The sequence below is a fragment of the Prinia subflava genome, chromosome 6 (genome assembly GCF_021018805.1).
Source record: "Prinia subflava isolate CZ2003 ecotype Zambia chromosome 6, Cam_Psub_1.2, whole genome shotgun sequence".
Taxonomy (NCBI): Eukaryota; Metazoa; Chordata; class Aves; order Passeriformes; family Cisticolidae; genus Prinia; species Prinia subflava.
In genome coordinates this window covers 14,381,488-14,404,049 of record NC_086252.1, presented here as the reverse complement: position 1 = coordinate 14,404,049, position 22,562 = coordinate 14,381,488, and the positions used below count along the sequence as shown (strand labels likewise).

General features: G+C 41.5%; 1 protein-coding gene across 1 annotated transcript; it reads left to right on the top strand.

Moving 5' to 3' along the window:
* The first annotated feature begins 8,348 nt into the window (after window positions 1–8,348).
* Window positions 8,349–21,616, top strand: LOC134551820 (inducible T-cell costimulator-like). Its single transcript, XM_063399803.1, has 5 exons — window positions 8,349–8,480; window positions 13,953–13,991; window positions 15,954–16,292; window positions 17,748–17,857; window positions 18,451–21,616. The coding sequence occupies exons 1-5, from the start codon at window positions 8,402–8,404 to the stop codon at window positions 18,538–18,540; spliced, it is 657 nt and encodes a 218-aa protein (XP_063255873.1). The 5' UTR covers window positions 8,349–8,401; the 3' UTR covers window positions 18,541–21,616.
* The last annotated feature ends 946 nt before the right edge of the window (window positions 21,617–22,562 follow it).

The window sequence follows — 22,562 nt, the reverse complement described above, 5'->3', positions numbered from 1 at the left end:
GGAAATAATTAAATGTTTCTTTTCATAGTGGAAAAGTTATGTTTCCATATCAACTAGAACAATTTGTACCTGTCTGATATAAAGCTAATAATAAAATCACCACTTTCTTCTCTGTAACCACTAGCACTAATCACCTACTTATGAAAATATAACTAGAATGAAAGATGCAAATGGCCAAATAAATTTTTCCCCTTCGACTATTTTTCTTCTTCAAGCAAAAGAAGCACCAAAACAGTCCGTTGTTCAGGAACTACAGAGCCTTCACTGATGTCACTAGAAAACACAGTGTAACCACAGAACCACAGCCCCAATGAGAAGTAGAGTGGTGTGACTTTTTTTTTTTTTTTGGTTATGACTTTTTCTTACCTAGCAGGGAAGGGAAAAAAACCAATGGCTTGTGGAGGTACATGCCTAAATCAACATAATATGAATCTATGATCTTCTAACTACGGAATCCTATCTTTGCTGATTGCCTGTGCAGCAAGACACCCAGCATAAGAAGTAATACATCTGTACCTTCACCATCATGCTGTGATCACCAACAAAACAGTGCTTACAGATTTCTGGGTCCCAAAAAGCTCAGTTCCTGGCCTGGCAGCAAAGCAAGGCAGCTTCCTGAGGCATTCTGAAGTTAGGTTTGTGAACAGTACTACCATTGGCCCCAGATGCCAATGTAACAATAATGTTTAGCAGCACTACCAACACAGGGAGAGCAGAGAAACACCAACTTCCACCTTTTCCAACAGTCATCTAAATTCATCAGAGTATAAATGTAAAGGCTGTACCAGACGAGAATAAAAAATAAAACATCAGAGGTCAAGTATCTTACCTCATAAGTATCCCTCAGTGGGTGCCTAGAGAGGAATGCAGCATGAGGAAAGACATATGGTAATGCTATCTTGACTCTCATAACCTACAAAAATTTTCAGGTTGAGGAATTGTCTGATTCTGGGAGGAGCCAGAAAATCTAGGATTCTGTAGTGTCTATAGAAACAGTATGGACACCCCTATTTCCCCAGGTTCACTGTGCCACAGCAGGCTCCAGCAGGCTGCTTGACTTTTACTCTGGATAGAGTGGCGGGCTTTGCCGTGGTTCAACCGGGATCACGTGAGGCTACAGACACAAATGAAGCGTTAGTGGGGTGACAACAAGGAAAGACCCCATAGCAAACATTCACCTTTAATGACCAGCAAACACAGAGTGGAGATCAAAGAGACCTAGCGTGAGAAGCATGTTCTTTCCAGCCAGTCATGGGCAAGCAGTGAACTGACATTCCTATACAATGTGTGTACATCTGCCCCGGGCAGCTGGGAACAGCTTAGGCTGAGCAGAGCTTGCTGAGGTTTTATGGTTGGCACAAGGGGGTATTAGCCACTGGGGAGCTTGCCTGAATGTAACTGGATACTTCTTGCGTTCTGCCTGACACTGAGATCCCGTTAAAGCTGCTTTGGACAGCTCGCCCTAAACTGTATTGAGAGTGCACTAGAGGCACAGGGCACCTAATCAAGATGTGCCTGGCAGCAACAGAGCTCGTTCTTTTTGCTCCAGTGCTGTGTATCGCAGGAGCAGAGAGGTGCAATGGCAGCTGGGAACTTCAGTGAGGAAATCTGGAGTCTTTACATGACAAAGGCCAAATCATCAGAATATCCTATGGTGATCTGCAGTGTGATCTCTGTGGTTAAAGTCACGTTTTAGTCATTTCAATCACATGTTTTCTAGAGAATATAGATATCTGATTTCTATTTTTTGCTCGTTGTCACTCTAGTTATTACTGCAAATTCCTTTTCGTGTGGTGACAGCATCCAAGCTAGCTGAAAGAAGTGTGCCTAGATCCCTCGCTTACAGTGAGATCCCGAAGCACATCAAAGGCTTTAAAGCTCTGCTTCACTGGGTTAAAAGTACTCTGAGACAAATAGCAAACACATCAGAAAGGTTTACAGTCGACTCCCATCCTCTCTCTTGCAGGAGAGAATTTGCTCTCGGGTTTAAAGTTGATTAACTCAGTTAGTTTGGCCTCAGGGGAGTTCCTCCTTCACTGTTCACTACAGCACCTCTGAAACTGCATCAGCCACTTGAAGTGATTCCCTGAGAAATTACTTCTGTTCAAACTCCATTACCTCTTGGTCTTTCCTGGCCTGCTGGAACGATTGTTTTTACAGCTTGCTTTTTCTCATCAGATTAGCAAGAAGAGATGAACAATGTTCAAATACCTCTAAAAAAGACCAAACCCCCTTCTTGGCTATGATGCCTTCAAAACCTCCTGAGCCCTAAGGAACCTGTTCTGTCCCTCGAAGCACAGGCATTGCACTGACATTGCACTGCTCTCTGCCGTGCAGTTTCAGAATTTCTTCCTTATTAAAAACAACCCCAAACCCCTTTAAACATAAAGCCATGTGCAGAGACTGGTGTGGGATTCTAGGAAACCACAGAGAGCAGCCGTACCTTCGTGAGGGCCGACGCGCGGCCGTGCGGGGTGACCCTAACGGGCAAGAGAGAGGAGTTCGGCTGTGCCTGAGGGCCAGCGCCCCGTGTGGCACCGGCTGTGCCTGAGGGCGAGCGCCCCGTGTGGCACCGGCTGTGCCTGAGGGCCAGCGCCCCGTGTGGCACCGGCTGTGCCTGAGGGCGAGTGCCCCGTGTGGCACCGGCTGTGCCTGAGGGCGAGTGCCCCGTGTGGCACCGGCTGTGCCTGAGGGCCAGCGCCCCGTGTGGCACCGGCTGTGCCTGAGGGCCAGCGCCCCGTGTGGCACCGGCTGCACGGGACAGGCCCCTCTCCGCGGCCGGGCCCATCCCCGCGGCCGGGCTCCCCACACGGCGGTGCCGGGCGCTCCCGCGCGCCGCCTCAGCCGCCGGCCCGCAGCGCCTCCTGGCGGCCGCAGAGGCGCACGGCCGGGCCCGCCGCGATGCGGGGCGCGGCTGCAGAGCCGGGCTGCGCTGCCAGCCGGGCTGCAGGGCCAGCAGTGCTGCTGCCCCCGTGGCGCAGCGTCCGGGTGAGCTCAGCAGGAAAGGCAGCTCTTGGAAGCCTCTCCTGCGGAAGGAGCAACAAATCCTTCACCAGTCCCTTGCGGTAGGAGCCTGGGGATGGCACAGCTCTGCAGGGTACCCGGCTTTGGTGGGTTTTGCTCTGGCACCCATCAGAGGAGCGCGGCTGGACGGAGCGAGGGATGTCACCTTTGCAGGTGGGAGTACTGCCTGCGGTAGCCTTGGCCTGCATGTACAAAGAACTTTGTTTCCAAGACAGTAACCTGTGAGATTCTGAATGACAGACACAAAATATAGGAGAGTTAGTTACATATTTGTGATTTCATTTTTTTACTCCCCAAATCCACCAAGGCTGGAGCTGTGTAAACCTAGCTCAAGTTAAGCACTAACAACAATTGTCAAGTCTGGCTTGGAGACACTTGAGAGACAGGGTTTCCAAAAGCAGTTTAAGTCATCTGAGTGTGTTCAAGCACTTTAGTGTTTCTGGAAGTCCAAGACAGGGCTGTGCTGCTTTACCCATCCTTGCAATTTTCAGCATAACTTTCCATTTATCTGTTATCTGCAAGAATGCATCACAACTTTGGTGACTGTTTCTGTTGCAGCAAGTTTCTCTTTGTTAAGAGGTTGTTACCACTGTCAAGGCAGTGGTAGCAGGAGTTTACCTTTAAAAAGTAATCACAACAATGCTGAGATACAAACCACACCACAAACCCCAAGCACCACCACAGAATGCGGCTCCTTCCATCCTAACTGCTCAAAGGCAGCTGACCAGATAACCACATAATAGGGGTCCTCGCCCTACTGCAAGCTTTGAAAGACTTGGGGTGTGAAAATTTTACAAAATGTGTATAATTTGTCACTGTCACACCTAGAACAACTTCCATGGTCACCCAGCACATCCGCATAAATCTGCCATGCACTGCTCCCCCTAGTGCCCGGCAGTAACAGCCTTGGTCTCCAGGTTTGCACTTGGCTTGGGTTTTACATATTTGCCATCTCTTCTAAAAGAGCTCCTTTCCAAATCTAGACATAAGGGGCCCTGTAAAAAAGTTCAGCTCAGCAGCACGTTGGCTATAGGGAACTGCAATGGCTTCCAAAGGTACACTCCTCCTTCTGGAACACTGCCCATGAACACAGGCCATCTACAACCCTTGTATTTTCCTAAATACCTCCTGCACAGTCTGGCATATGCCAGTGAAAAGTACCTGCTGCTCACAATCCTCCTCCTAGTACACCTAGAAGGGCAGGAGCACGGTCGTTACCTTTGTTGATGTTGAAGACAGTAAACCTTCCCCAGCCACCCTGTGGATCTGCAGACCACACCACCAGCACATGCACAAGAGCTTCACTCTGCCCTATCTACATCCACATCCCAAAGACGTGTCCACTACCTCTTTTAGGTAACTGTGCTGCAGGAGGGACAGGGCTGGATACACAGAGGCATAGGAGATCCTAAGATCAGATGGAGACAGTAGTTTCCCAGGTGGCTCTCAGTTGCCTTGAGTCAGCCAGTCCAAAACATTTGTCCTGGGATGTGAAGAAGCATTTACAATCATAGAATAGTTTGGCTTGGAAAGGACCTTTAAACACCATCTAGTCCAGCCTCCCAGAAATAAGCAGTGACATCTTCAACTAGGTCAGGTTTTTCCAGGGAGGGGGTATCTACTGCCTCTCTGAGAAACCTGTTTAGACATGACTGAATTTGCCACTTAGCACCTGTCGACTGAATTTGTAGGTCAATGCCCTTGCAAGCCTTAGAACTGGGCTTAACTCCTTAACATACTTTTTTTTGTTCTTTTAGGAAACTTGATGGAAAGTATTCTCAAGCATCATCCAAAGGAAAAGAAAACAACCCCCAAAAAGAAGTGATCAGTGGGGTAACTGAACTTGTATCAAGAAGCAAAGCCACACACAATTCCACCCCAAAGGGGACTGTCTCATTAGATCTGCTCTGCAGGGAGGTGTTTGCCTGCCTGCTGAGCTGACTGAGCCCCAGTTGCCTCTTCTGGCACGTTGATAGAGAGAATATAACCAGGATGCCCATAGGCCTGGGGGAGTGACCAGACCAACAGATCAGCAAAGGAGGCATCAGAACAAATGAGGGAGCACATGAGCTGTGTTTCGGCTAAAATCTCTACATCCTGAATGACTGCAGCTTGTTTACACACCTAATGGGGAGTGGTACAGATGGGAAGTGGGATTTAAAGCCATCACAGAACTTGAAAAATAGCACAGTGAAAATCATTGTTCCCCTTCTCAATTAGGAGGACAGGAAATGAAAACGCGTGAATGTAGAGGCTTTCTACTGCAGCCCTGAGGGAATGACCCAGAGTCATGAGAATATAGGCCAGATATTGAAGCAAAGAATGAGAAGCAGCAGGAGACAGTGGAATATAATTTGTGTGGATAGACTGTAGCAGTCTCTGCAGAAAGAATCGCAAAACATTCTATGGAGAGAATATTGCTGCAGGCAACTGCTCATCCGTGAGCAGAAGTGGAAAGCTGCTGGTGAGATGGAATAAAAGTCTTCACTGCACCTTGGCTTCACAGTGAACCGTACAGTATCATTTTACCAACATGGACATTGTTTTGAGTGGTAACAATAATTATGTGACTAAACAGAGAAAAAAAAAAAAAAAAAACATCATATACACATGGAAATTCTTTACTGTGTCCTTAGGGAAACTTGCAGAAGTGTTGTTTTCTAACAGCTTGGAAAACAGTTTACTTGGAGTTAGAAGGGGAAGCACTGAAGACTGTGTAGTAGAGAACACTGGTGTATGGACCAAGGGATGAGCAAGCCCATTTCTCTTTGGAACTCAGTGTATCATGGAATGCATTTTTAAAGGCACGAAAATTCAAATAAGGATTTTCCAGTTTGCAAACAGTCAGAAGCAAGACAACAGGAAGAAAAGAAGATTATCACTATGGGGTAGCATTGGGAATAGGACATGAAGAAAGAATAGGGCGTGGGGTGAAGGAAAAGCTACATTCCAGACAGGAGTTACTGCACATGGTGAAGGGAAGCTACTGCTTGAGGAGCAAGGTACTCAGGTGTTGGGGGACAGTCAGGTTGGAGGAGGAAAGAAGTCAGCTCTGAGAGGCATATAAGGATGGGAGAGTGAAATCAAGACACAGAGAAGAGAAATGAGTGAGGATGGAAAAAGGAAACACGTGTTTGTGTGCAAAAATAGTTACAGTTATAGGAAGCCTGTGGAAACAAACTACTTGTTCCAGGTGTTTAACCGTAACCAACTGTGGTATTTAGAAGAAACACTTCTAAATTGCAGTAACAATGTCTGTGTGAAGTAGGTGAGCGCTGACAGGGGAGCAAGGCAAAGATGGAAGGATTGAAAGGCAGAGGAGAAGTCTCTGGTGGCGTGGGACTAGAAGGAGAGTATCTTTCACACTGAGCACAGATTTTGTGTCTCTTTGCTTGTGAATATACGCTGTGAGCACCCCAGGCTCATCATCAAATACACTTGGAACCACTGTTCAGGTCAAACTTCAGAATGCTGCCAAACAAATGTACTGCAAATATTCTCTGGGCTCGACCCTTTTGAAATAAGGGGGTCAGTGTGTTCTAAGTTCCCAAGAGCCAAGAAGCAGAAAAAGAGAAGGGGTAATTGTATACTTGAAGCTATAATTATAGTAAAGAAAGAGGACTTGACAGATACAAACTGGACAGTGAGACTTTCTTCAATTGTTGTAGTGAGCTGTACACCAGCCTATACACCAGCCTATACAGCTACCAGCTGTACACCAAGCTATGCTGGTAGCTATTCTTCCCCCAAAAATGAAATAGATGTATATTAATCATCTCTGCCTTGGTGTAACTGACATGGTCATAGGGAGGTAAGGAAGGAGCAAGTTCCTCCAAAATAACTATATTGGAAAAAAAAAATCCTCTTTAACAAGATTACTTTCCTAACAAAATATTTAAATTTTTAAGAAAGACAACAAATTTTGTCTTTGTAACAATACTGATTTGTTTTAAAGCTTGTTTTCATAAAAAAGCAGCCAAAACTTTGCACATGGAGTACATTTCCCTACACCTTTATTGGCCTTCTCAGCCAGTGATAGGTTTTGTAGGACTTAATCTTTTGTGTGTATTGCCACAATGCTCTCCCAAAAATGTGCGTTGGGGTACTTGACACATGATTCTTTTCCACCCTTAATTCTCTGCAGCAGCAGCTCTTCTTACTATAGGCTTTTCCAGGGCCACTCTTTATTTGGGGAGCAGTAAAGGTCATGTCCCAGGACAGAGTTGCTCTGTTCTTTCAGCAGTTCCCATTAGTTTTTATGGGGGATGGAAAAGATGATCCTACCTGAAACCTCAGTAGATCCCAACATAGCTTATAACTTCATAGTCAAATCTCAGGAGTCAGATGTGTGTTTCATGTGTATCATTGTTTGAACCTCCCTATATTTTTGGGCTTTAGAATTAAAAGCATACTGCAGAAACTTTCTCCACTTAAAGTTACTTAATTTTGATCCCAGAGACTTGAGCTGAAAATTTAGATCAACACCTGAATAAACCCAGGTTTAATTCTGAGTGTAATTTTAGAAAAGGCATGGATTTGCAGGGCTTTGGAAAGTTTTGAAGAAAGTAAAGGTCTGCCAATATCCATGTGAACAGATCTTTACCATTAATAGTGGTAGTCATTAAAACACTTTTTGAAAAAGAGTCAACCAACCTGTAAGGATTTACTTACACAGTATAAGGTAGGAATGAAACTGTAACACAGCCATGTTATTTTCCAATTATTTGACCATTACAAGGATTCAACCCTAGTAGTGTTTGTCAGACACCACTAGCAGTCCTTTCTGTTTTCTCTTTGTGCAATCAGAAATGCAATTTTCATCTAATATGTTAAACATGATTTAGAAGCTAATTTTCTTGCTTATTTTCTGCACTAAAACTAGTATTATAGACATAAATAAGCACCTAGGATTAAATGCTTTGTAGAACATGTTACAAATGGTTTCCACACAGAGCGAGACTATTAGTTATGTAAAACCAGTGGCGAAAACCCAAGTTGCTAGTTACAAATATGCATATACTGTAAGTTAATAGTAATTGCTGACCATGGGCCATCTGCAGAAGTCTACTGTAGATGACTGCAGCCTCTGTTGTGATAGACTTTACAGAAACAATCTTTGCAAAGTGAGCATCAAAAGTAATGTCAGAAAGTCTTTCATCTTCCTGTCTATGACAGCAAACCATCAGGTAGGAAAAGAAATAAAGCACTAAACCAGTTATTTGCAAAGGCTAATGCTGACATAGCTATAATGTAGTCAGGGGACAAATATTAAATTAAAAAGTCATTCTGATTATCTTACAATTTTCCCCAGAGCCCACAAACCACTTCCTTTTCTACCCATGTGTTCTTCCCCATCCTTGCAGTAGACAGAAGGCTGATGCCTCTGTGTCAGGCAGGCATGAAGGCAGTTGCTGTAACTTGCTGTCTCCTCTGCTTTCAGTTTGAAGTCCTGTATGGTGAGTAACATTCTGGACTATTCTCCTTGCAGTAGGTGTCTCTATAGAATATAACTTAGCCAATGATGGGAGACAGTAAATGAGGCATGATAGCAAAGGGTTGGAGGAATAAAGGTAATGGAGGGTAACAGCTGCAAAGAGACTGCTCTCAACTTTAATATCACTGGAGTTGGTGGGAAGAGAATTCCTGCCAGCACAGACATTTGCTCTGAAACTAAAAACTACAAATTTTCATTGTTTATGTTCTTTAGCTCATCTGCTCAGTGTTACCCTTTAGCTGTTTAGATTGTAGTGCTCCAGCCAGGTCCCCTTGATGGATATAAGATCTCATAGCAGCATGACAGTGAATTATAAAGAGAAACCAAGTTATCAATATATTAAACCTGCTCTCGTTTGGGCAGGGAATTTTTATACAATGAAAAATGTATATGGCATGGAGGAGTAGATGAGATCATTTTGGTGCAGGCTTGAAGCATAGACTTAAAAGGAAGCATGGCATTCCTATGCTGTGTTTGAGAAGGTGCACAGTGACAGCACCAATTTCAGTCCAGCCTTAAACATGGATGTAGCATTTAACAAGATTTAATGTTTTACCCTAGCTGTTCAAAGTAAAATATCCCAGCTTTATCTGCAACCTCTCTGAAACCCCCATATTAATGGGTCAGCATGGAAATACAGATAATAACAGATTAAGAAGAGTCTTTTTTTCCATACATGTGCTGTCCAAGGATTTGGCATGATGTGTTATGAAATTAAGATCTGACATTTAGTGTGCAGCTACTAAACACCATCTAAATATGCTCCTTTGATGGCCATGCCAAGGGCTACTAAATATTTGTTTCCAAAATTCTAGTGAAAAGGGATAGAATTTAAGTACCCCTGAGGTTTCAGGAAGAACTTCAGCTTTGGTATAAATAAAAACTAGTTCTCAGTTCTTTAGGTAACGTAGATACATTTTTGAAGGCTAACTAATATATGGATAGTACGCTGAATTTTCAGATAGAATGAAAAGATGGGAGAAACCACAAGAAAGAGTAATTGTAATCAGTAACTCTAAAGGGAGTTCTCCTTGGCAAGTTGTTCCTTAATCTACTAACAAAAAATCCTTTCAGTTTGGTTACTTCTCACCTGGTCAATTTAGCATGAATTCCTGACCAGCACGCTTTTACACAACTGAAGCTATCTAGAAAGCCCTTCCTCGTGGGAAGAAATAAACTGTAATTTTAAGGCTGCAAATATTTTTTTATTCTGTTTGATACCAGCATTTCTCTCTTCTTTCGCTTCCTTCAAATATGGAGGGTAGGATTTGGGCAGGGGACTGGGGAAAGGAGATGACAAGAGAAAGAGACTGCGTGTAAGAAGAAATGGTATCTCTCATGTTTTTTGTCTTACAGTGTTCTCAGCATAACTTGTGATCTCTGGATGTAAATAGGTCACAGGAGGTGATATATATGTGTGCATGTGTGCATTATGATTTGATAACACAATTGTGATAAAGAAATTGTTCATAAGAGCAGGGAGCCTCTCTGTTGCCTGCAGAGAAATACAGGCATTGCCTGCAGGCCATGGGGTTTTTGAGTACAGAGCTGTAGGTGGGATTCCATAGCACTTGAGACCCTATGAAACATTGCACATGAGCTTCTGCACACCAACGTTTGCAAAGTGTTATCACTCTTCCTGTTGTCAAGACAGGAGGAAACCATGGTAATTTCTTAGAAGGGCTTTTGAAATATTATCAACACTGGGTGTTCTTTCCGTGGTATATTTCATATATGTTTCAGCATTTCTCAACGTAAGTTATACCTTAGAAATAATTCAGATTAAAGATGGCTTCCTAGAATAAATCTGGCCGTTACTGCTTTGCCCACAAGCACTCCTTCCTCACTTAATCCTGGATTCCTGAAAGATAGAAACATGTTAGTTTTAGGCATATGACTAATGACACTAAATTGACAGTTTCATCTTTCAGAGTGCCTTGAAAGTTTGAAACTATAGCAACTTAAAAACTGTGTGTAGTTTCATTATGCATTTAGCATTAACAAAACAAATGTGTTTGTTTTAAAGGCAGGATCTGCAATTTCCTTGCTCATCTTCAGAGGCACACACAAGTGAAATTATGCTTGTTCTTTTTATCAGCTTAGTTTTCTGAGACCTGGGGAAGATCATACAAACAGCAAGAAAACCGAGTAACAGTATTCTATTCTCCTACCCTAAACCAAGCTTGAAAAGTGATATTAACATGAAAATAACACACTTTCCATTGGCCTCAGTATCCAAGCACACTACCACAGAAATTTCCAAACCTCTGCCAAAAGGCTTTCCTGCTGCACTAGAGATGAAATAGAGGTGGAAATGTACATGACTGTAAATACAGTTATACAGAAATGTACATACATTCACACTCTCCTTCAGAATTTAACATAAGATGTAACTTTCATACACATGTTAATCTCTTAGATTTATATCTAAACCACAATATTGTCTTGGCACTGCTTCATATCAGGTCATCCAGGAACAATTCCTTGCAACTCCACATTGTGACACTGCTAGGAAACAAACTAAAGATTTGTTTCCTCTTGTCTCAAACCTTTATATGCAATTGAATCACCTCTTTTACGAAAAATATCCAAAAAAATCTAACAGCCATATGTAAGCGAAATTCTTCTGTTCAATTTCAGCAATACCATAATGTAGACTTTTATTCAAATATTTCTGAGGTAGAATTAGGGAGAATTAGTGAATCTTGCAATATTGTTGGGTGTTTAAACCCCAGTTTCCTATCTCACATCCCACTAAATGTACGTCCATTCTGACTGGAGCTTGGCAAGAAACGTCCCAAATGTGTCTGGCCATTAGCAACAGCGTGCTACAGGTCCATATGACTGAATGGGTACAAATGGGCATGGAAGATCAGCAAGGGGAAGGAGCAACTTTTTAGTATTCAGCGAGTGCATTCAAATTAGGAGCTGATGCAGAATAACTAGTGAGTTGGAAATTTATATCAGCTCTCACCCATTGTGGTCATTCAGTGTAGACAATTTTGTGTTTTAATATCAGGCAGTATTAATCTAATTCTAAAATATGTTGTCTTTCTCCTACGCTAAGCACACTCTTCTGTATGGACATTTGTTTCAGAGGAATACTAATTGCATCACATTTACCAAAATGCTCATTCAGAGAAACATATTACTAAGTCTTCCTTGAAAACAGGCGTTTTAGGCTTCTGGGTTGGAGAGAATACAAAACGATCTTTCAGCTTGCCACAATATCATATGAACTAAATGCTTAATGACCTCTCTCTGCCCTTTTCCATTAAAAACAAGGACTAAAACCATGATCTCTGACAAACATTTTAACCCATATAGTATGAAAGGGCAAATTCATTAAGTAACAGCCAAATTGAACTATTCTCGGAGCCACAGAGAAAACAAATCTGAAGTTGTTACTTCAGTGCTCTGAGTAGGGTTGTCCCCTGCTCCTCTGGGACATCGAAGGAATAGGGCACCACTTGGCTCTGTAGCTGCCCTGACAGAGCCAGCATCTGCCTTTCCTCTCAGATGACCAGTGACAAATGTAGAGGTTTCACCTCCAGGCAGATGCTTCTCAAAAGTATCAGATAAGTTTATGCATTCATCATGCTCCCTACTTTCTGCTGTACATTTTTTTTCCTCCCTTCCCTAAATAATTTGTTGGGTATTTGGCCTAATTCTAAAGGTATATGTTACCATACTACAGGATGTCAAACTACAGAGCATTTTAAATGACCTTTATCTCAAATGCTGTTCTCATAGCAACAGTTTTCTCTCATCATTCAACATATAACTCATCAAGAATTATTTCTTTATTTGACCTTTGCTTTCATCTTTTCAGACTGTATAACATTTTAAGGGTTTCCACTTTCTGTCTGCAGTGGTTCTAGCGCTCTCTTTCACCATGGCTTGGCAAGCTGCGTGTTTTCTCTGCCTTATCTTCACGCCAGCGATACAGGATGCTGAATACCTTGTCTGTTATCATACACTTAAGTAACAGTCCTGAGAGAAGTACAGATAGTAGAACTGTCTCTGAATTAGATAAGGGCACTGACTGTGCACGGTAACCCAGGAAGAATTTGATAACTAGGAAAATGGTCCATCAGTCAAGAAGGGATAACAGTTTCCATTGCTCTCTAACTGAGCAATGCAAAGCGTCTTCCAGAAGTCCATTAGCTTCTGTGTCACTCTAAAGATATCTTAAATGAGTAGCATTCATTTCAACGCCTTTGCCAATGGCAGTAACTGGGGAGCAAGAATTCAAAAAAGGAGAAAAGCATGAACACTAAAAGATCGAAAGAGTTGAGATCATACAAAGGCACCAGAAAGAGAATGATCTTATGTTCCTGTGTATTTACAGGCCAAATGTCAAAGCTAACAGTGCCTTGGTGCCTTGGGAAAAAGATTGTTTGTACTATGTAAACAATGCAATACCTGGAACAGCTGAGGGTCTACTCTGTGTGGATCTATCTAGACTACCATGTAGCTGTAACAAGAATGGGAGAGTGCATCAAAGTCTTCAAGCATTTGCCCTGTATTTCTTTGGCATCATAAAATCCTGATTTAGATCTATTTTATTCTAAGCAGCATCTGAAGAACTTACTCAGGCTACCAGAAAACAGGAACAGCACATAGAATGTTTTTTTGTTTATCTGCCTATCTGAACATTTAATTTTAGGGCACTGCAAAAAGAAAAATTCCAAATGAAACACAATCAGACTGTGCTATGTTGTCAGTACTGACATACAAACCATTATAAAGTGTTGCCATAGTGTGTGGTGATGGAGGCAGCAGTTTAAAAAACAAAACCAGAACAAATTTTAGAAATGTGTCTGTGTTCTGTAATCAAGATCACCTATGAAGAGTAAGAGAAAAAGTTTCCATTGGAAAAGGAACAAAACCATATGCACTGCTTGAATGTTTTCTTGATTTATGTATTGGAACATCATCCAGATAATTATAAGATGTCTCAGTGCTATGTCAAGCAGTGGGGGAAGCAGAACAAACATTGATGGAAATGAGTACTTTGGTCTGGGAAAAATATAACACTGGCTCATTGCAAAATCAGGATCATGAGAAATCAAAAATATGCTCTTTTATTTTAGGCAGATTTCCTCCGTATCTTGGTGAAAGAGTTTTACTTTCATGATGGTTCTATTTCTGACATACACGTATTGCTTTGCAAAGGTGTTTTAAGAATTTGTGAACGTGATGTGTATGATCAACATAAATTCTTGCCTTGAGTATTTTCTTTCTACTTTGATTTTTTATATTTAATTCTTTTATCATATCATATGGCTTTAGAGTGTAGCACAGAAAGGATTGAATAGGATAATGATACCAATTATAAATAGCTTTAGCGTCTTAACATTGCATGGTTAACCTCCTGTTCCAGCATCGCTTTTCTTGAATTTTAAACAGAAAACAATTTTGTATTTTTCAGGAGCTGTCAACTGCTTATCACGTGCATGCAAAAATATAGGTAAGATGCAATTGCCTAATTTGGTTTATGGTTTTAAATGCTTTTTACATCAGAAAATACTGCCCTTAAAGAAAAAAAAGTCATTCTTTACTGCACATTTTAACATTTTTGTCTGAGGGAGTTTTCTGTGCTATTGTTTGCTGACTTTACAAAGTCAAACTGTGAGGCAGCAGGACATCTTCAGTCAGTTCATTTTCTTTGCTTCTCCAAGAAATATGTAAAATGAGAGTTGCACAATTCATAGAGATTTTGGGAGGGTCAATTGTGATTTCTGGGTTGCGTGTGGGTGCACGCACACAGTAACATTTGTCCTCTATTCCTTCCATTATCTGAGCGATAACAGTGCTATAGCCATCTAAGTAATCAGGCTGAAACTTTATGTCATGTCTCTAATCGCTATCTATTCCACAAAGACAAGTCAGGTCCTGTGGTTAAGGCAGTCACGTAGGAGCTTGTGGTTCACATCCCATTTGAAATTTTCAGCTACATCATCAAACCAGCTGGGCCACCAGGCCCAGAGTGTGGTGGTGAAGAGAGTTACATCCAGCTGGTGGCCGCTTACAAGTGGGGTCCCCACTTGCACCTTCAATAAATCTGCAGTTAACACCAAGCTAGGTGGAAGTGTCAGGTGGGAGTATAGGAAGGCTCTGGACAGGCTGGATAAATGGGTCGCGATCAATGGGTCGCGATCAGCTGTATGAGATTCAACAAGGCCAAGAGCCAAGTCCTGCACTTGGGCCACAACAACCTAGGCAGCCCTGCAAGCTGGGGGAAGAGTCTGGAAAGCTGCCTAGTAAAGGTCCTGAGGGTGCTGGTCAGCAGCTGGCTGAACATGAGCCAGTGTGTGCCCAGGCGCCAAGAAAACCAGTGGCATCAATTACTGTACCAATTACTGTACCAATTACTGTGTGGCCAGGAAGATCAGAGCAAACACTGTCACCCTGTACTCAGCACTGGTGAGGGCACACCTTAAATCATGTGTCCAGTTTTGGGCCCCTCACTACAGGAAAGACACTGAGGTGTTGTAGTGGGTCCAGAGGAGGCAACAGAGCTGATGAAAGGAGTGGCTGAGGGAGCTGGGGCTGTTTAGCCGGAAAAAAAGGAGGCCCAGGGAGAACTTTTAATTTTCTACATCTACCTGAAAGGAGGCTGCAGCAAGGTAGGGTTCTGTCTTTTCTCCTAAGTGACAAGTGGCAAGACAAGAGGAAATGGCCTCAAAGTGCATGAGGATTTAGACTGGATATTAGGAAAAATTTCTTCACTGAAAGAGCAGTCAAGCATTGGAACAGGCTGCCTGGAGAAGTGGTAGAGTCATCACTCCTGGAGGGATTTAAAAGACACATTGGAGTGGCAATTAGGGACATGGTTTAGTTGTGGACTAGGCAATGCTTGGCAAATGCTTGGATTTGATGATCTTAAGGGTCTTTTCTAGTCTAAATGATTTTATAATTGCATGTTCAGCAGGGTACAGATTATGAACCATAAACCAAAGATAATTATTATAATTATCATCTTTGTCCCACTTGTTTTATCTATGAATAAGACAATTTGACTCTGAGGTAGGGATTTTATGTCTATACAGTGTTTGGTCCAGGGGGCCTTTAAACAATATCTAGTAACTGATATTGTAAGTAATATTAGTAACCTCACAATTTAGTAGCTTTAGTAGGAATTAATATTATCAAAGTCACTGATCTAATGCTAACAGTAATCTCTCCAGCTTTAGAGCAGGTAACAGGCCAGATCTCATTTATTTTGTCAGTAATGTCCAGCACAACCAGAATAATACACTGGTGTCTCATCGTGAGGGCTGCTTTTCACAGCCAGACCATTCTGAGTACCTAAATGCCTTAAATCACAATCACATGGTTCATTTGTTTTGTTTAAATGAGTTTCTTAGCGCTTTAAGAATTCCTTTCACTGCCGTATGTGTGACTATACTTACTGTTTTAATGTCTTCAGCTCAGCCCCATGTTCCTGATGCCCAGGTGATGGTGGAATTTGAAAATGGAAACTTCAATTTCACATTCCCTAACCCCCAAAATGCGGATGAGTTCAGCATGACCCTCTACAAAGGGCATGAACAGAAGAAAATCTGTGCACTCCATTTGAGCGAAGAGGGAGTAACCCCCAAGAGTAATGTCACCTACTGTCAGACAAAGTATTCAAGAAGCAGCACCACTTTCATTCTTAAAAATCTGGAAAGAGAACATATTGATGTTTATACCTACTACCTGGAGATATTCTTACCCCCTCCTTACATAGAATGCTGTTTGAAAGAAACCTATTTGTACATCCCAGGTAAGTTTAGTTCTCTTCTCCCCTCATTCAGTTTACTGATAAGTAGACACTGGGTATAGCTATGCTGCAGTGAAAAATGTGACTACAACTTGCACAGCTTATTCCAGGCAGCTTAAAACTACTTAACAGTGGGGCTGTGTTGGCACTCTGCTTAGCGTGTCCTCTGCATATTTGTTCATCTTCTTGGGCAGGTTTTGCAGGCCCTGCTGAGCTTTGCGTAGTGGTGGTGGCAGCCAAGTTAGCTTGACTACAGCTTCTGGAGTACTGCAGGGGGGTTGTCTGCAACAGCAATTTTACTTGTCCATTTTTAAAGTTGCTGAGTATAAATGTTAAGATTAGGTGTAGCCTGTGGGGAAAAATCCATTCTGAGAGTATCTTCAAAAGCCTAGGATTACAGAAAATCGATTGTCAAATATCCATACTAGTAGGGGTATATGGAACTCTGGGATGCCATTGAGGTGTGAAGAAGATGGTGTTCACCTCTGTGAAGCAGACCTTCAGCTTTAGGGCCTCCTTAGTGCAGAAGAGATCCAGTGCTGTTGAGAATTTTTGGCCATTTACTGAGAAGGGCTTGGACTAACTCCAGAAAACTAACTTCCCAGGTTTTAGTTTTGACCTGGCTTTCATTCAGTGGCTCTTTAATTTACTAAACTGAAAGAGTTAAGGGTGGTTCTGCTTGCACCAGTTCTTGGTTCTGTATACAGCTCAGTTGCAGCATGGTTCTGCCTGTTGTCCTTCCCTTGCTTTCTCTCTTCCTCTCTTCTAACACCAGGAATAAACAAGGATAGAAGCTGAAATGCTACAGCAATTGTGTGGTTGAGTCAAGTTGTCTCTCAATCCTCTCTGTATTTAAAAAAGCTTCTCAGAATCAAGCTGTGACATTTGGTTTAGTCTTCAGTGTCCATTTCCACTTGTATGGATAGCCAGATGCTCAGAGGTTTTTCTAAATGTTTTACACCCTGTGGTATTTTCTCCCAGCTATGAGCAAGGGTAATCTTGAGTACCTCAGCTTGCCTCCCTATCAAACAAAGGTTTGCCCTTCTTTTACAGGCCACCCTGTAAATCACCTGTGGTACTTACTGCATATAAGCATAGATTGCATATAAGCATAAACCTTGTTCAGATCTGAAACACCATGTTGGAGGTTGGGATTTTTATGGCTTTTTCCTTTTCTTTCTCAGCCTGCTCTCAAGCCTGGCTTGGTTTCTTTTCAGTCTACACTTTCAGCACTATGTACCAGCCATTTCCCCTCTCTTTCTGAAAAATTGCCATCTTCTGCTTCCTCCTGAATACACTTTTCTAAGGTAGCAATTCAGGTCAGCAAAATCCTTTTTCAGAATTTGCTTTTGCTAATTTATTAATATGAAGAGGGGAAAAAATTGAAATTATCTGCAGAAGGCAAAAATGAAAATTATCAGTGATGACTTTTTTTTTTTTTTGCCTCCTCGTCTTCAGACAGGGAGAACTGCTTTTCACTTGGGTTCATGTCATGGATAATTATCAGCCTGATTATTTTTGCCATTTTCTGTGTCTCCTGTGTTGTGGCCTGTTACTTAAGGAGTAAGGTAAGCAAGTGTATGAGTATGCAGAACCCTTCTTCCAAAGGTCATGGATGGGTAACGTGATTTAATGAGATTTAGAGAGTGGGACAGGCCCATACTAAGCATGTGCTGTGTTTTTTCACAAAAAGACTGAGTAAATAATTTACCACTGGAATTCAAGTCATTGATGACAGTAACTCAGATTTAATTTTTCTAAGACAGAATTGTTTATTGATTTAAGAGTTTGGAACCAAAGGAAAGAGGAGAAATGCTGCACAGGTCAGGAAACTTTGGTAAGCAGTTCACCTGATTGTTTTCTTTACGAAGGGGAAACAAGCATCAGTGGAGCAATTCCACCACTTTTCTGCAGCAAAACCACTTAGATTTGACTCAGAAAAGAAGGAAGACCAAGGACATTAGCTATTTTTGGGGGCAATGTGTGTTTTTAATTTTCAGTTTGTTTTATTCCAAGTTTTCTATGTGAGTTTGACATGTCTGTTCTGACCTTAATGTTCCCACTGAGAACAGAGTAACTGTCCTACTTAATGAACAAAGGCAGGAGTGGCAAAGGTAAGTGACTACATATTAATGTCATGGCATCTTCTCTCTGTTGGCAGAATCAGAGGCGTGAATCCAGCTCCCATGAGTACAACAGTGAATACATGCCCATGGCAGCAGTCAATGCAGCTAAAAAAACCAGAATCTGAGGTTGTGTGAAGGCCAGCTGTACCTCTGCTTGTGTCTGTTGCAAGGCTTACTCTGGGAGGGGAAGAACTGCTTGCTGTGCCTGCCATTGATTGTGGGTGGGTGGGTGACTGGTGGGGTTGTTACAATAGCTTGTTATGGAGTTCATGTGCCACGTTGCAGCAAGACAAAACTAAAAGCAAAATCTCTGGAAACCTCATGAATCATAATGGTGGGCTAGTTTCTAGAAATGCCACTGCTTCACGTCTGTGCAAAGTAATGATCTTACCCACAAGGAAGAGATGCAAAACTGTTTTGTTCAGATTCTTGAGCTGTTGCATGGTACAAAAATCTCTGTGGGGAAGTGATTTACTAGATTTATGAATGTTACTGGCTATGGGAAAAATATTCTTCAGAGAATGAGGAACTTCCTAACTACTTAAGCCCTATAGAAGCTACTACACAAGCAGTTTCGGATACAGAACAGAAACAGAATTTGAACTTATTTGGGCATATGGATGCTGCATACAACTGATCTCCATTTCTATTCTAGGTAAGTTGCTTGTGGCATGGAAATTTTGGAAGCAGAGTTTTCCAGCTACTTGAATTTGGACAATGGAAATCAGCATTTCCCCACCTTTCCCAGCCTCCCTGAGCTCTCAGGGCCCTGTGCTCAGTCATGGGACACCCACTGTAGTACTGCTCTGAGCTGTGTTTTGCTCTAGCCTGGTTTGTGAACTGGCACAGCCTGATGCACTGACTCGGACATGAAATGATAACAATGTGTTAAAGATGTCAGCTTTTAGCTGAAGAAAATGTAAGGTTCCTGTAGTGTGGCTACAGAGAGAACTTTTATTTTCTAGTCTCCTTTATGATAAAGTTTCCACTGGGGACAAAAAACAAAAAAACAAACAAAAAAACCCAGACTACCTCCAAAGCCAATCCTTATGGTACAGCCATACTGCCATGTATTGCACATGCCCTTTTAGGGTTAGGGTTAGTTTAGCAGGGGAACAAAACCTGAGAGAGTACAGCAGAGACTTCTCTGTGACACACTGCAGAGTGTTAAGTGCATCTGCATTTTTCATATTTGTCTATTAATACATCTTTGCCATTCACACCCTGGGACTCCTCTTATTTAACTAAATCCTGAATGCTTTTACTAACAGGGGAATATATTACAAGATGGATATATTGTAAGATTGCAATTGCTCCTTAGGTTAGTTCAAATGTACAAAGATCTGTCCCTCAAATAGGAGGCACAGTCTCTCCTATTTGTGTCTTGCAGCACAAACACAACACAGTCCCTCTGGCCAGTATATTCATGGACTCTGCATTGCAGTTATCTTCCTCCTGTGCTTTGACATGAAACCTTTACAACTCCCCCAGAGGGTTCAGGGGTACTTGACCTGCTCAAATTGCTCAGAGCCTTCAGTATGAATGAAATGATGAATCCTTCATGCTGCATATGAAATCCATCAAAACTCTGACCACAGATGACCAGCTGTGAATCCAGCCTGCATATCTTGCCAGACACCTTTGGGCTGCTGGAACCAGAGCAGTATATTGATTCTGAACCTCTCTGTAATACATTAGAAAACCCCAAATATTGCTCAGAGGACACTACTGGGAGAGACACACAGCCTGCTTGTCAGGCAAACAGAAGGCTGGTTTCACATTTGATAGGGCAAATGGGGATGAGGAGGAAATAAGCAGGTACATCAAGAACAGGGTTTTCCCCAACAAACACCTGGATACACCGAAGTGTTGCAGAGGGAAGGTGTGCACTGCTAACTGTGACATTAAGCAAATGAAAATGAGTAAAGCATCAAATGCGGCAGGGACTGCCAATTACACAGCCCTGCTCAGCTAACCAGCTCCTAGGCAGAGATGCAGAGGGGAACCCTGGTGTTTTCATTACATTACATTTTCTCCCACCATTCTTTGAGAACTTTCTTGACCTCCCCAGCAAACTAAGCTCACTGTACATCCACAAATACATTGATGTCACTATTTAAAAAAAATTGATGAAATTATTGTGTTTGAAAATTATTGGGGAAAATAGCTAACATCTACAACCTATGAGAAGAACTGGATGCAAGATCCAGTAACAGTGGAGAGTTTTGGAGCCTTTCACCAGACTGAGAAGGAGATTCAAGAAATAGAGTTTCTGAAAGAAGGAAAAACTTGAGGGTTGCCTTGGGATGCTGCTGGATAAACAACAAATGATGAAAGTCTGAACAAAGCAGTTCAAAATACATATATCCTGCACTGGAGAGCTAAATGATTTATATTCATTATAAAAAGCTTGTGGAAGTCTCTGGTTCCATTACTTCTTTCTTTTTGGAAAAAGATATTTTTATTCTTAATAAAACATTTTTTACTATGCCATATGAGTCCATAAGAATGTTCATGCATGCATGCCTGTCATGTGAAAGAATTAAGCCCAGTAAAATCCACAGCACAATGGGGAGAGAGTGCAGGGCAATTTATCCCTGTATAGCATTTTAGTGGGAAACAGGAAAAAGACTTAGGAAAAAAAAAATTAAAAACTGAAAACAAAAAATTTGGACCTGTTTCTAGGCCATGAGGTGATGACAGTGTTTGGATGTGTTTATTTCCTATTATTTTCATGAGAAAATACTTTTTCATATTGCTCCAAATCTTCTTCCTTTCCTTTAATCCCTTATGCAGTATGCTTATAATGTTCCAGATTATTTTGGGACATTTTTCAATTTCTTTCCGCCCTTTTCCAATATCTCCAAATCAAAAAGAAGCTGGAAGAAGATAAACTATGACAGAACGGGGAAAAAAAAAGAAAAAAACTATGTAAAAATAACATAAACTGAGTCTATAGACAATGTGACAAGAAAGGAGTAAAATAAAAGAAAATAAAGAAAAACAGTCAGTAAAACTAAACAAAAAGCCTGATATTCTAACAGGTCATCATTTCAAAAAGTAAAATCTCTCATTGGACACTCCCAGTTTTGGGAAAAGACTATTTCTGGAGGAAGAATAAATGATAAACATAATTTAAACACCTGCATATCTTGAGATGGTTTGAAAGGCTAACCTTGATATGTATTTTGCAGATTTATCTTCCCAAGCTGAATTATGAACCCAAGTACGAATGCTCTTGGAGTTCAATGATTAGCTTTAAGACTGCAATTTCATATCTAATATATAGGATAGGGAATGAAATGACACTAAGAGGACCATTTTCCCTTAGTACAGGTATTTCATTGACTTCCAAGTTCAAGCAGTTCTGAATTCTATCATATTTCTTACAGGCTTTAAGAAGCTTATTTAAGGCTGGGGAAAAGAGGTTACCAAACTTGAGTAAAGCAAACAAATGAATCAAAATAACTGGTACTGAAGATACCACATACAATTATTCATAAGTGTTTTATAATGTGGGAAGTTCCCTATACATTTGAATCTATGAGATGCAATGCAGAAAAATACAGAAAAAAACCAAAACCAAAACCAAACCAAAAAAATCCCCAACAAGTATTTGGAAATATTTAGTTAAAAATAAATCCATGTGGTCAGTAGGGACTTTTGCCCATACGAGATTTACTGGGGAGCTAGATTTAAATCTCTGCCTTTGTTTGACTTCAAATGCAAGGAGACATTCTGCATACCCAAGTTCACATTTTCCAGTCCATCATGGTGATAGCAGTCTACCCACTGAGATAAAAACCTCCCATTTCCATGAGAGATGAAAGTTTGTATTTATGTTCTGTGATTAGGAGTTCAGTTCAGTGAGTGGGGTTGCTTGGAGAAGAGGGAGAAATAGGAAGGATTAAACAGCTTTTTTGGCAAAATGAACTGGACAGGTATGAACTGGAGATATGAATAAGAGGTCGGGGGTGAACTTCATTTAAATGAGTATGCCTGAGCTATTCAGTTCCTTTTGGGAGTAATAAGATCTTGCATGGCTTGAGATCAATTTTTAAAAAGAGATAAATCAGCTCTGATTATCAACAAGAAAGATTTAGCTGCTGCACACATCAAGCATAATCATTTTAAAAACTGCAGACAT